Here is a 12,156-nt window from a genome sequence, read left to right on the forward strand (position 1 = left end):
CAAATATATTTTTAATTTTGCCACGTGATCTTTAAATTAATTTTTAAAAATCATCAAAGTTTTATATTTTCGAGAAATCAAACCCGATTTCGAAAATCCGAAAAATTTCAAATAATTTCCTAAAATTTAAATAAAATTAAAACATCAATATTTGCCTAAAAATAATAAATTTAAAAATTAGGGGTGTTACAAGGGATGTTACAAAAGTTATATGAGAAACTTGGAGCTAAAGAATGGGAGAAAGATATTTATAGATTAACAAGGAGGAGATAAAGGAAATATCAATATCTCAATCAAGTTAGGTGCATTAAGGATAAATAAAAAAAAGTGTTGGTAAAAGATGAGGACATTAAAGAAAGATGGAGAAATTATTTTAATGATCTCTTTAATAATAGTCAAATGGTAATAGCTTGAATATAGATTATAGAACAATAGAAAAGAATGTGAATTATACTAGAAGAATTAGATCTTTAGAAGTAAATGAAACACTTAAGAGAATAAAAGTGGGTAAAGCCCATGGACCCGATGAAATACCAATTGAAGTGTGGAAGTGTTTGGGAGATATGGAAGTGGCATGGTTAACTAAATTATTTAATAAGATTCTAAACTAAAAAAAAATGCCTAATGAATGGAGGAGGAGTATTTAGTACTTATTTTTTAAAATAAGGGAGACATACAGAGTTGTTCAAACTATAGGGGAATTAAACTCATGAGCCATACTATGAAGTTGTGGGAGAGAGTTATGGAGCATCGACTACGTTAAGATACTTTTATCTCTCTCAATCAATTTGGTTTCATACCCGGTCGTTCAACTATGGAAGCGATCTTTCTCATTAGAAGCTTGATGGAGAAATATAGAGATGTGAAGAAAGATCTACACATGGTTTTTATTGATTTGAAGAAGGCTTACGATAGTGTTCCAAGAGTTGTCTTATGGAATGTGTTAGAACAAAAGAGGGTATCTATTAGGTACATACAAGTGTTGAAAGATATGTATGAAAGAGCAACTATTATTGTGCGCACAGTGGGAGGGGACACAAGAGATTTTTCGATCTCAATTGGATTACACCAAGGATCAACCATAAGCCCTTACCTTTTTACATTAGTTTTAGATGAATTGACGAAACATATGCAAGAGAGTGTTCCTTGGTGCATGATAATTGCGGATGATATTATTCTGATAGATGAGACACGAGAATGAGTCAATAGAAAACTAGAGCTTTGGAGAAATACTCTAGAGTCAAAGGGTTTTAAGTTAAGTAGAACGAAGACAGAACACATACATTGCAAGTTCAGTGAAGGCCAAACTGGTGATAAGGAAGGAGTTAGTTTGAATGGAGTGATACTGTCCCAAAGTAATCACTTTAAATATTTAGGCTCAGTCCTTCAAGTAGATGGGGGATGTGAGGAAAATGTTAGTCATAGGATTAAAGCCGGATGGTTAAAGTGGAGACGTGCCATGAGAGTTTTATATGATAGTAAGATTCCTAATAAGTTAAAAGGAAAATTTTACCGCACAGCCATACGACCGACTATGTTATATGGTAGTGAGTGTTGAGCACTGAAAGAGTCGTATGCGTCTAAGATAAGAGTTGCAGAGATGAGAATGTTAAGGTGGATGAGTGGCCATATTATACTAGATAAAATCCGTAATGAGAATATTAAAGAAAAGGTAGGAGTGGTGCCAATTGAAGATAAGTTGAGAGAAGGAGATTGAGGTGGTTTGATCATGTGAAGCGTAGACATACGGAGGCTCCAGTTAGACAAGTAGAGCACATTAGGTTAGAGGATAGAAAGAAAAAAAGGGGTAGACCTAAACTGACTTGGAGGAGAGTAATATAACATGACATAGAAGCATTATACATTTATGAGGATTTAACCCAAAATCGTTTAGAGTGGAGAAAGCGAATCCATATAGCTGACTCCAAATTTTTAGGATAAAAGCTTAGTTGAGTTAAGTTGAGTTGAATTGACTTTTGCGACATAAAGTTTAAAGTCGGAGTGAAGAGAAATTTAGAAAAAATTATTATTTAATTATATAATCTCTTTTACTTTGAGTATGTAATCCTACCCGATTGTCAGTTCTCAAAGAATATTTAACTTAAGTAGATATCAAATATTTAAGTGATGTGAAATTTTTAAAAATTAATTGATGAGTAGAGAATTTTCAAAAAAAAATTTAATTTTAATAGGCGTCAAATATTTAAAGGTCGTAAAATTTTATTTCACTCACCTTTCACTCTTTCTTTCAATCAAGATTCTTATATCACTTTGGGCGTTTATATTAAATTTAAAAATTAATTTATGTGTTGAGAGTTCTCAAAACGTATTTAACTTTGACATATATTAAATATTTAAATAATGTGAAATTTTATTTTACAAATCCTTTACCTTTACAAAAATAAGTTATTTACTATTTTTATTTTTAATTAATAAACTGTTTAATTCTCTTACTAATAACTTTCAAATTAAAAAATAAAAAATTAAATATTATATTTTTCAAAATAAAAAGTTAAATAATTAGTTTGCCAAAACATGGGACAAAATAGTAATTTTACAGAAATTTATCATTAATGCACGAACGACTTGTCGTGGAGGGTAAACTCGCGAAGCCCGAAGTCTTTGTGTGTGCAACTTTGAGACAAAACTGCGACTGCGAAAAACGGCAGCAATGGCGACCGAGCTTGAAGAGTTGGTGGGATTTCTTTCAGCTCCTTCTCTGCCAGTAAGTTTCTTTATTCTCTGTTTAAACTCCTCTTGCTTGGAGATTATTCGCTGGAAAAAAAATGAAAAAGAAACTTATTCGAATTACACAATTAATTATGTATAATTCGTCGTTGCAAAATTTCAAGTTTCTTCTTTGGTCTAATTTGATTTCTGAGCTCAACACAGATAACAAATTGATAAATCCCATTTATTATGTCATTGTGGTTAATATGATAAATATTTTCAGGGAGAAAAAATTATCTATTTTTCTTGGCTTCTTTTTTTTCTTGTTAATTCCGTTGTGGTTATGAGGACTTAATAGATGATACTTTGGTATTGATTATCGTGTTTTCTTTTATGTTCATTCGAAGAAGTTCACTTTGTATTTGTTTTAGTGCTGACTGGAACTTTAATGAAATTCAGGTGCAGAAGGCTGCTGTTGATATCGTTCGGGACTTAACCGGGTCTGAAGATGGGTTGCTGTCCCTTTCTAAGTATGCCAATATTGTGATTTCATCATTATCTCGACTTTTAAGCCAAAAAAAGGTGCTCTATTGTGCTAATCATTACTAGGCTAACAGAAATACCTTTGTTTTAATCTTTATCTTGGTGTGATCAAAATTGGATTGGGAAATTCTCTAATTGTTATGGGCTTTTGAGTTTTGGAATTTTTGTTAATGATGACTTTGCTACATGAGACGTATCATTAATGTCTCATGCTTATTCTTGTCAATTTGACTAAATTGATTAAATATTTCAGGAGGTCTCTGAGCCTGCAGCGCAAGCCGTTGTGAATCTCTCCCAGAACTCAAATTTAGCTGCTAAGATGGTTGAGATAGGGATGGTTCAAATGGCTATGGATCTATTGTATAAACCAGACTCTAGCATTACCCAATTGCTGGTAATGCTCCTAGTTAATCTCACTCAGTTGGATGCTGGCATTAAATCCTTGCTTCAGGTGATTTCCTCTGGTTCATGCCATATATATAATCAATTTTTACTTGTCAGAACTCAGAAGCAGTTTTTTTCCCCTTTATTAGTATCAGAGTTTAGTAGTTCATTTTGTTCATCTCCTTCACTTTGTGGAAGGCAGCAGTGAAATGATAATTAGTAATGATGAGTATTGTCCTTATTTGCTAGACTGAGGATGAGAAGGTGCAAGGACTGTTTGTTATGAAGCTTGTGAGATCATTCTGCAGATCCTCCAGCGAAAATAGAGGTGAGTTTTGCATCTTTTATGCATGAGTCCACTTCTGTGTTGCAATTTATGTAAATTTTTATTCTAATTGCAATGTATCTGACCTACTAACCTGAGTTCTGGCAAAATTGTTTGTCTTTTAAGAGCTTACATGTTTACTCCATGAGAATAACTTAGGTGCATTGGTAGCTTCAAAACCATAGCTTGGTGATCTTGGCCTGGTGTCTCTTTGTCCTGTTTCTAAAATCCCTGAAATGAGCAAACTTTGGAACAATTAGTAAGCTAGATTGCCTAAGTTTCCTGTTTGCAAGAATTGAAGGCACCTTACTTTCAAGGTTGTTTCTTGAAGTTCTTGCACTTGATTGGCTTTTGAGAAACCCCCATAATTTTTTTTTTGTTTACCTTTGTTTTATATGGCGTTTATGACTTTTCTAATTTGCATAGAATTTTATTTTCCATAATATTGGCCTAACATTTGATTTTCTCTTATATTCATTTGATTCACTATTAAAAAACCCTATATATATAGTTTATGTTTCTTTTATGTGGCATTACATTTCCAGTTTATATAGTATTTTATTTTGCATAATATTGGTCTAACATTTGATGGTCTTCATTTTCCAGATGACCAATTTGATCATGTAGGTTCCATTCTTGTAAATATATCACAGAAAGAAGCAGGTAGGAAAATGTTACTGGACCCTAAGCGAGGATTGCTGAAGCAGATTCTCAGACAATTTGACTCAACTAATCCATTGCGGAAGAAAGGGGTATGCATAAGTTAAAAACTCGAGTTCTAAGCTTCTTTAGAGAGCTCTTGAATTCACTTGATGGTTGCATCTGTTTGTGTGAACAGAATATTTCTTTTGGACTTTCATGAGTAGCACTTGTTTATGTGAGTGGAAAAGCTAAGGGGTGGAGTTTGTGGGCAATTGCTGAAACTTGCACATCATTTTGCGTGCGGTCTGCTATTGTAGTTGTGCTTTTAATTGTTGCGAAGTTCCCTATATTTGAATTCTGTTACTTTGCCAAACATGGATATACTCAAAGACAAAACAGCTGGGCATGAGATGTTTTCATTCATGGATGTCTGGCCAAACCAATCTTCTGCAAATATTTTGAAGTGACATGAGTGTTGTGTGTATACAGTGCAGAATAACTCTTTCCTTGTTTAAAATGTGCTAAGTCTTCTTGAGGACTCAAGGTTGGTCCATAAATTCGTTGCATGCCAAGCAGACATTGCAAGATTAATAGTACTGTAGCTTGCACATTTCTGTTGCTACTTCCTTTTGGCACGTCATTATCTTTTCTCATTGTTTGAATTCTATTTTTTCCCTCTCAGTTAAAAAACAGATACTGTAGAAATTTTTTAGTAGGACTTTTTTAGGAGTGAGCTGTTTAAGAGTTTTTGAGTGAGCTTTGCTTGGCATGGCATGGCATGGCTTTGAGTGAGTTTTTGAGTTTCTGAGGCTTGGCAGATCATATGCATGACGAGCAAAATGAACAAAGCCAAGCTTGACTAACCCCATTACTTAGCTTTCCAGGTAATTAGTGGGATTACATTTTGATTACAGGTTTCTGGAACGATTCGCAACTGCTGTTTTGAAGCTGAGAATCAGCTACAAGATTTACTTTTGACATCTGAATTTCTTTGGCCAGCTCTACTTCTGCCTGTTGCTGGCAAAAAGGTTACTCTTTTGCCTTTCTCCTTATCTTTCAGTTCATTCTTGTTACATTTTAGTGCCATTTGTTTTAAGACATGCATTTGTATTATGGACATGTTTTATTATAGGTAATTGGATTTTATTTGAAACTGTGGTAGAAGGGGGAACCTAACGAAAAAAAAAAAAAATTACAAAAGGAAGGATTAGAAGGAAAACTAAGCATCAAAAGACATTAGAATAATGCTGATAGCAGTAACAAGAAACTGATGCCTCTGGTCAAACTGAACCACTGTCTGTGAAGGATAGAAAAATATTCATTCTCCCTATCTACAGACTGGGAGCAGAGAATCTTTAGGATACCTACTTCTTCCACTAAAACAGTTTCTGTTGAAGGCGTTACCAACTGAATCTTAAGGCACGGCTAAACAATGTGCATAGGTACAGGACTATGCAACAACAATTATCTCTATAATCTGTGAGTTGTACGTCTTCATAAAATATCAATTAACCATCATAAATCCTTTCATATTGATTCTTCCATCAGTCAACATTTATCCAATAAAGACATTTTGATTAAGGCAGTTGCAGATTTGTAATTTCCAATGTTGTTTTATATCATGAATAATTTGAAAGATAGATGACAGTGGATTCTTAGATATAATTTGTTTGCATTTCTATATTCTATGCCTACTATTTCACTTGCATTTTTCTTATGCATATATTGTCTCTTCCGTTTCTTGCAAAAGTATTTCAGAAGTTTATGAACTCCTTTTGCTCTTCCCAGATATACAGTGAACAAGATACATCAAAAATGCCTCTTGAGCTTGGCAGCGCACTCTCAATTGAGCGTGAACCATGTGATGACCCTGAAATTCGTGTTCAAGCATTGGAGTCTATTTACTTGATCACATTACAGGTAAAATTACTAACATCTTTCTCTTTCTGATTGGAATTTATTATTGAATTCATGTAAAGGCATACTAGAAGTATTGAACTGAAAAACTAAGATAAAATAGTTGAAAGATTTCAAAAAGAATTTGCGAGTGGTACATTAGCTCTATTTTGTTGTTGATTTTGCATTTCAATAGGTTTGGGAGTTGGCTACCAATGTATGAAGTTGTTACTGTTCATCTTGTTTTGATATTCTGAAATTTTGAGTTGAAGCTTATATTGTTGTGGTGCATAGAATGGAACTAATAAGGCTCTGTTCAGAGAAATTAGTCAGATTATAGACAGTATACTGTAGACTTGTAGCATTTGTCTTTCCTCAAGGAGATCAGTTTTCTTCTGTTATTGCTCAAGTATTCTTATCGACCTATTATAATACTGTTTTACAATCACAGGAGGCTGGTCTAAGAGCCTTTTGGTCTGTCAATGGACCTCGTATACTACAAGTTGGGTATGAAGATGAGCAGGATCCTAAAGTAATGGAAGCATATGAACAAGTTGGCTCCTTGGTACGTTAATCCAAACAGTTTTTTTTCCACTAAAGTGCCGACTTTTTCTTTCCTCACACATATCTGAGTACAATTCCCTATATTTTTGGTTTTGTAGCTCGTTCATGAAAGTGGGACGGCGGTGTCATCCAATGAAACCTCATACTCATAGTAGCAATGCTTTGATACAATATTGTTTCCAATCAGATAACATTTCAGTTTTTAAGAAGCTGAAATTTTCATTGTCAAGATCAAGAACTCAAGCAACATTTTGGCCAATTATTGTGCTGTAGGTACATGGGATCATGCCTACAATTTATCAGAGAATGGTTTCTGGTGTTTTGTAATGTATGATTTTGTCAGTAATGTAGATTATCAAGTAAAAGAATATAAGTAGCCACTTAGTCTTGGCTTTAGGAAGAACTTTTGTACCAATGTGATCTTTATTTACAAGTGTGGTACTGTTGTCCTTTTTACTCACTGTCATCTCAGTGTAACTGTGTATGTGAACTTTATACATTTTTTATTATCGGCTTTGGCATTGCAGTTTTACACCCTTCGTGCCGAGAAATTATATCAAAAATCTGTGATTTCATGTGATTATATTATATGAAATGACAATAACAAGTCGATAGGAATTAAATATATATATATAAATTCAGTTACTAAACTCTTTTAAAAATAAAAGCTGCATTGAAAGTTATAATTTTGTACAATCACTTTTAGTTTATCATTATATGTAAGATATTATATATGGAATTACTGTTGTATTTTATAATTACTCTTTAGTCCCCTTGATTTTTTGTTTAGCTGAGAATCTCAAATGTGGAAAATAGTGGTTGAACTTTCTTTAGTCTAATTAAAATATAAAAACAAACTTTCCATAAAAGAAAATAAAATCATTTACAATGGACAAATTTATTAATTTTTTTAAACGTTATGTCATTATTGTTTTTTTTTTTTTCTGTCTGAAGATTGAAATTTCATTGAAGAATACTATTGGCATATGGCCAAAGACAAATGCTTGCTGAGCAGATTGATTACAAGCAAAGGAGGGATCACTTAAAAACTTTTTAACTAAAGTATGTGCAACTTGGTTACCCAATCTTTTAATATAGGAGAAAGCAATCAAATTGAACCTGCTAGCTAAAAATTTAATATTGAAAATGACCCTTTAAATGTCTAGAGGTGCAGATTGAGTAGTGTAATCATAAGAGAATCTCCTTCTACTTCAACTGCACAGAAACTCTTATTTAAGATAAGAGTGACAGTATCTCTATATGTTAGGCTCTTTAGGATCAGCGGATCAACAATAAATTCATATATTTTATAACAATGTGCAGGGTGAAAATTAAATATATTTCTCATAAGATTAATCATCATTATGATTATGAGATTTTTTTTGTGAGTTTTTTTTTTTCTTAAAAATCAATGAAAAACACAATTAGTGTTTCTATCACTTACCTAAATATGCTCAATGAGGGCGCTGGGCTGGGGCTGGACCAAAATTGGGTCTGGTCAATAATTACTTTTACATAAATTAATAAAATATATAAAATTAAACAATTCATGCCGTTAATACACTAGGTGTATTAAAATTATTTCTAATTAACTAGAGTCGGTTAATCATAATATTAAATGAATTCCAGGGGCATGAATTTCACGGATATCTGTTGTGGTCACTCGGTGAAGCAGTTGAATCAGAGCCGCCAATGCATCAAGCCAATCTAGTCGACTCTTGGCGCCTAAAAGACTAAAACTTCCCGCAAATTCCAGTGCGCGCCAAACCTTCAAAATATGCCATAAAAATTTACCCGGAATCCTGTTTCCCGCCATGTACGCCCGTTTATTTTCTCTCTTTATTCTCCAAATGCAAAAGAACCATTTCTCTTCTTTGATTCTTTCAGTCTCGATCCTACCATCCAATTACCAGCAAACAAACAATCCTTCATCACGCCAATGGATTTGTCGGAAATTGCTAAGAAACTTGGTCTCTCCGAATCCAAGAACCTGATCCGAAAAGCGGCGGAGCTCCGCCGCCTCTGCGACGTCCAGTTTGATTCATCCATTATCGGAGTTGTAAGTGCTACCTTTGATATTTCATATTCATTTGATCAATGTTGCTACATTTTATGGGCTTTCTAATGATGTAAGAACTATTTAATTACTTGTAGGGAGAGGTTTGTAAGGCTATAATCTGCTTAGAAATTGCCGCCACAAGGTGCACATCTCGGTTGTTTTCTCTTTTTAATTTTGGGTTTTTTGCATAGGTCTTTATGTATGTTAATGGGTCTGGTTAAATGAATGCAGGTTTCAAGTGATTTTTGATAGGCAGGCTGCGATAAGGCTGAGTGGAATGTCAGAGAAGGCTTACAATAGATCCTTCAATTCGCTGCAAAACAGTCTTGGTGTTAAGTGGGTTCTTCTCTTCTTTTTGGTTTATTTTTCATTAAATGAATTTAAGATGCCAAGACGGTGGAATCTTAATCTGGATTGGTATTTGGTTGTGATGTGTAGGACAAAGCTGGATATTAGAGAACTGGGGATTCAGTTCGGATGCGTTAGGCTTATTCCTTTCGTGAGAAATGGTTTATCATTGTAAGATACTTTTTCATGTTCCTTTAGTTTACTCACTGAGTGGATTCCTTTTTATGCATAACATGGTATTTGCAACGTGTTCGTGAAAATGCCTAGCCTAAAGTCAGCTTATGTATACTGATTTATCACCTAATGTCTGTTTAATGTTCAACCTTTTAGATATATTAGTATATCTTTGAAGTGGTGCCCGCAATCACTCTTGAGGTCTAGATTTCTTTAGATAATTTGTAAATATTTTGCTCGTGTCAATTGTACACATATAGCAACTGATATTGAATATGTTTGTTTATGCGATTCCTGATCAAGAGGTGTTGATTGTCAGGTACAAGGAACGGTTTCTTGCATCATTGCCAGCTTCAAGACGAGCGACTGCTGACTTCACCCGACCTGTGTTCACAGCAGTTGCGTTCTACTTGTGTGCAAAGAAACACAAAGTAAGTAAAACTCTTCACTGATTGTTGATTAAAAAATTGTATCAGCATTCAGCTTATGCTATTAATGTTTCTCACCACATAGCTCAAGATAGACAAGCTTAAATTGATCGAAGTTTGTGGCACATCTGAATCTGAATTCAAATGTGTAAGTAAACTCCTCTGCTTCATGCGTAACAGCAGTTCTTTCTATCCCACCGCAACTGCAACCACAATTTCCCTCATTTTGATATAGTTAATTAATTTGAAGTTCAACCTATAGGTGTCCACTTCCATGAAGGACCTCTGTCATGATGTTTTTGGGATCTCAAAGGAAAAGAAGGATCCAAGGGTGGTGAAAGGCAACCGAGGTAAGTACTGATTGAGCTTTTTTTTTTTTTTTCATTGTCCTTTCTTTTGTTTCCACCCTGCTTTCTGTGTTAATAAAGTGAAAATAGTTACTTGAAGTCTTCAATTTTTTATTTCCAATAGAATGTTGAATTGTAGGTTTAAGATTGATAAGTTTTCCCCTGATTTTCTGCTCAGATCTGCTTGATGCATTGCCTGAGAAAAGAAAATTTGAGAATGGTGGTTACTTATCTGATGATGGAGCAGAGGTACTACTGCAGCACCTCTTGTTTATTATTCTCTATTTGCTTATCTTCTATAAAACATCTATATAGAGGGACACGTGCATGTTAAACTGTTGTAAACTTCCATTGTATTGTCATGTCCCTGTTGCATTTTGTCAGTTGAGTTAGCACCCTGGAGAAAATGACACTAGTTCTACATGATTTCTGCAAATACTGGTTATACAATTTGCTGGCATCTAAACCATTTCAAATCAAAGTTCTATTGTTTTAGGTTTTGTAAGTAACATGAAAATGCATAATTTTCTGCTTTAAATCAATACAACTCAATTGGCAGCAATTTCTAATGTGGTTGTTCATGTGATATATTGATGGAAATAAATGATGTATGTGATAGAAATAAATCAAGGCAATAGACTGTGTACTTGCATGTAGTGTCTTCCTACTACGCGTTGCCCTGAATTTAATCGAGTTCGTTCAGCCTATTTGGTATAGGCATAGAATTTGTTCCTTAGAGTTTAGTTGGGATCAAGTTGCTCATCAAAGAGGTTGAATTGCATTTAACTAGTTTATGGAGATATCGATTGAGGCAACTGTCTTAACATATGATGTGGCTCTTTAATTGATTATTAACAGATAATCCTTTCTAAATAGGCAAAATCTGTAATTCTATAATTCATTCATTCTGCTAATCCTGAATTCCTCAGTTGATGTTAACTTTCATATATTTAGACCAAACTCATTTGCAAGTTTTTGTTGTCCTTTAAATTGTGACCGACATGAGATTCTGCAGCATTCAAGTTACAAGAAGCGTAAAAGAATGGATAAAGTTGCTTATGAGGAGTGGAAGTCCTCTGTCATTTCATCCAATGACAAGAACAAGGCAAAAGGTTGTGCAGAAATTTAACCTTTGTTTACTCCACGCATCTACAAAGCAGGTCAGAGGCCAATTTAACTGATATTTGCTTGTTCACCTTTCTTCAGGTCCTTGCAAGTGGTCCAGGCAAACTCGCCTAAACTTTCTCAAAGAAGTTCCTGAGACAGCATGATGGGAAGCTTTGTGAAAGACGCAGACCATTTTTGTCATACCATGACTTTTTAGTTGAAATATTTTTCTGGAAATTCATATGCATGTAAAAAGGGGGAAAAAAATGGCTTTGTTGATATTATTCTGGAAAATAGATCATTGCTTTCGATTGGTTTTATTTATTCTGTTGATGCTTACCTCACTTTGATGCATGAATGAACAGATAAATAGCATACAAGTAGAATATTCTAGTGTAATTACTGAAATTGTATATATTGACATTGATAATTATTATTATTATTATTATTATTATTATTATTATTCATTTAACTACAATATCTGGGAATTTTCATTCTTTCTAGGTTTTGAATTTCACATGTTTTGACTAACAGTTAACTAATTTTGAATGGGAGCATTAATTTTTTAACAAAATTAATTATTAAAAATGCAATCATTTAATTTTAAAATAAAAAAATCTATATATATCAGGACTATTTTATGATATGATTTATAAATATTTTAATTTT

At 33.6% G+C, this 12,156-nt stretch overlaps 2 protein-coding genes across 2 annotated transcripts; both read left to right on the plus strand.

The window, feature by feature from the left end:
- Positions 1-2,546: 2,546 nt before the first annotated feature.
- LOC110635186 (uncharacterized) lies at positions 2,547-7,556 on the plus strand. The gene is made up of 9 exons (XM_021784427.2): positions 2,547-2,725; positions 3,130-3,252; positions 3,467-3,664; positions 3,847-3,925; positions 4,529-4,674; positions 5,479-5,592; positions 6,353-6,484; positions 6,912-7,025; positions 7,123-7,556. Exons 1-9 carry the CDS (start codon positions 2,672-2,674, stop codon positions 7,174-7,176), a joined length of 1,014 nt encoding a protein of 337 aa, XP_021640119.2. The 5' UTR covers positions 2,547-2,671; the 3' UTR covers positions 7,177-7,556.
- A 1,102-nt stretch (positions 7,557-8,658) lies between these two features.
- On the plus strand, positions 8,659-11,807 carry LOC110635187 (origin of replication complex subunit 6). Its single transcript, XM_021784428.2, has 10 exons — positions 8,659-9,083; positions 9,179-9,225; positions 9,315-9,419; positions 9,522-9,602; positions 9,925-10,036; positions 10,119-10,181; positions 10,296-10,383; positions 10,559-10,629; positions 11,396-11,492; positions 11,587-11,807. The coding sequence occupies exons 1-10, from the start codon at positions 8,964-8,966 to the stop codon at positions 11,649-11,651; spliced, it is 849 nt and encodes a 282-aa protein (XP_021640120.2). The 5' UTR covers positions 8,659-8,963; the 3' UTR covers positions 11,652-11,807.
- Positions 11,808-12,156: the final 349 nt, after the last annotated feature.

This window comes from Hevea brasiliensis, chromosome 9, assembly GCF_030052815.1.
Source record: "Hevea brasiliensis isolate MT/VB/25A 57/8 chromosome 9, ASM3005281v1, whole genome shotgun sequence".
In the NCBI taxonomy this organism is placed as follows: domain Eukaryota; kingdom Viridiplantae; phylum Streptophyta; class Magnoliopsida; order Malpighiales; family Euphorbiaceae; genus Hevea; species Hevea brasiliensis.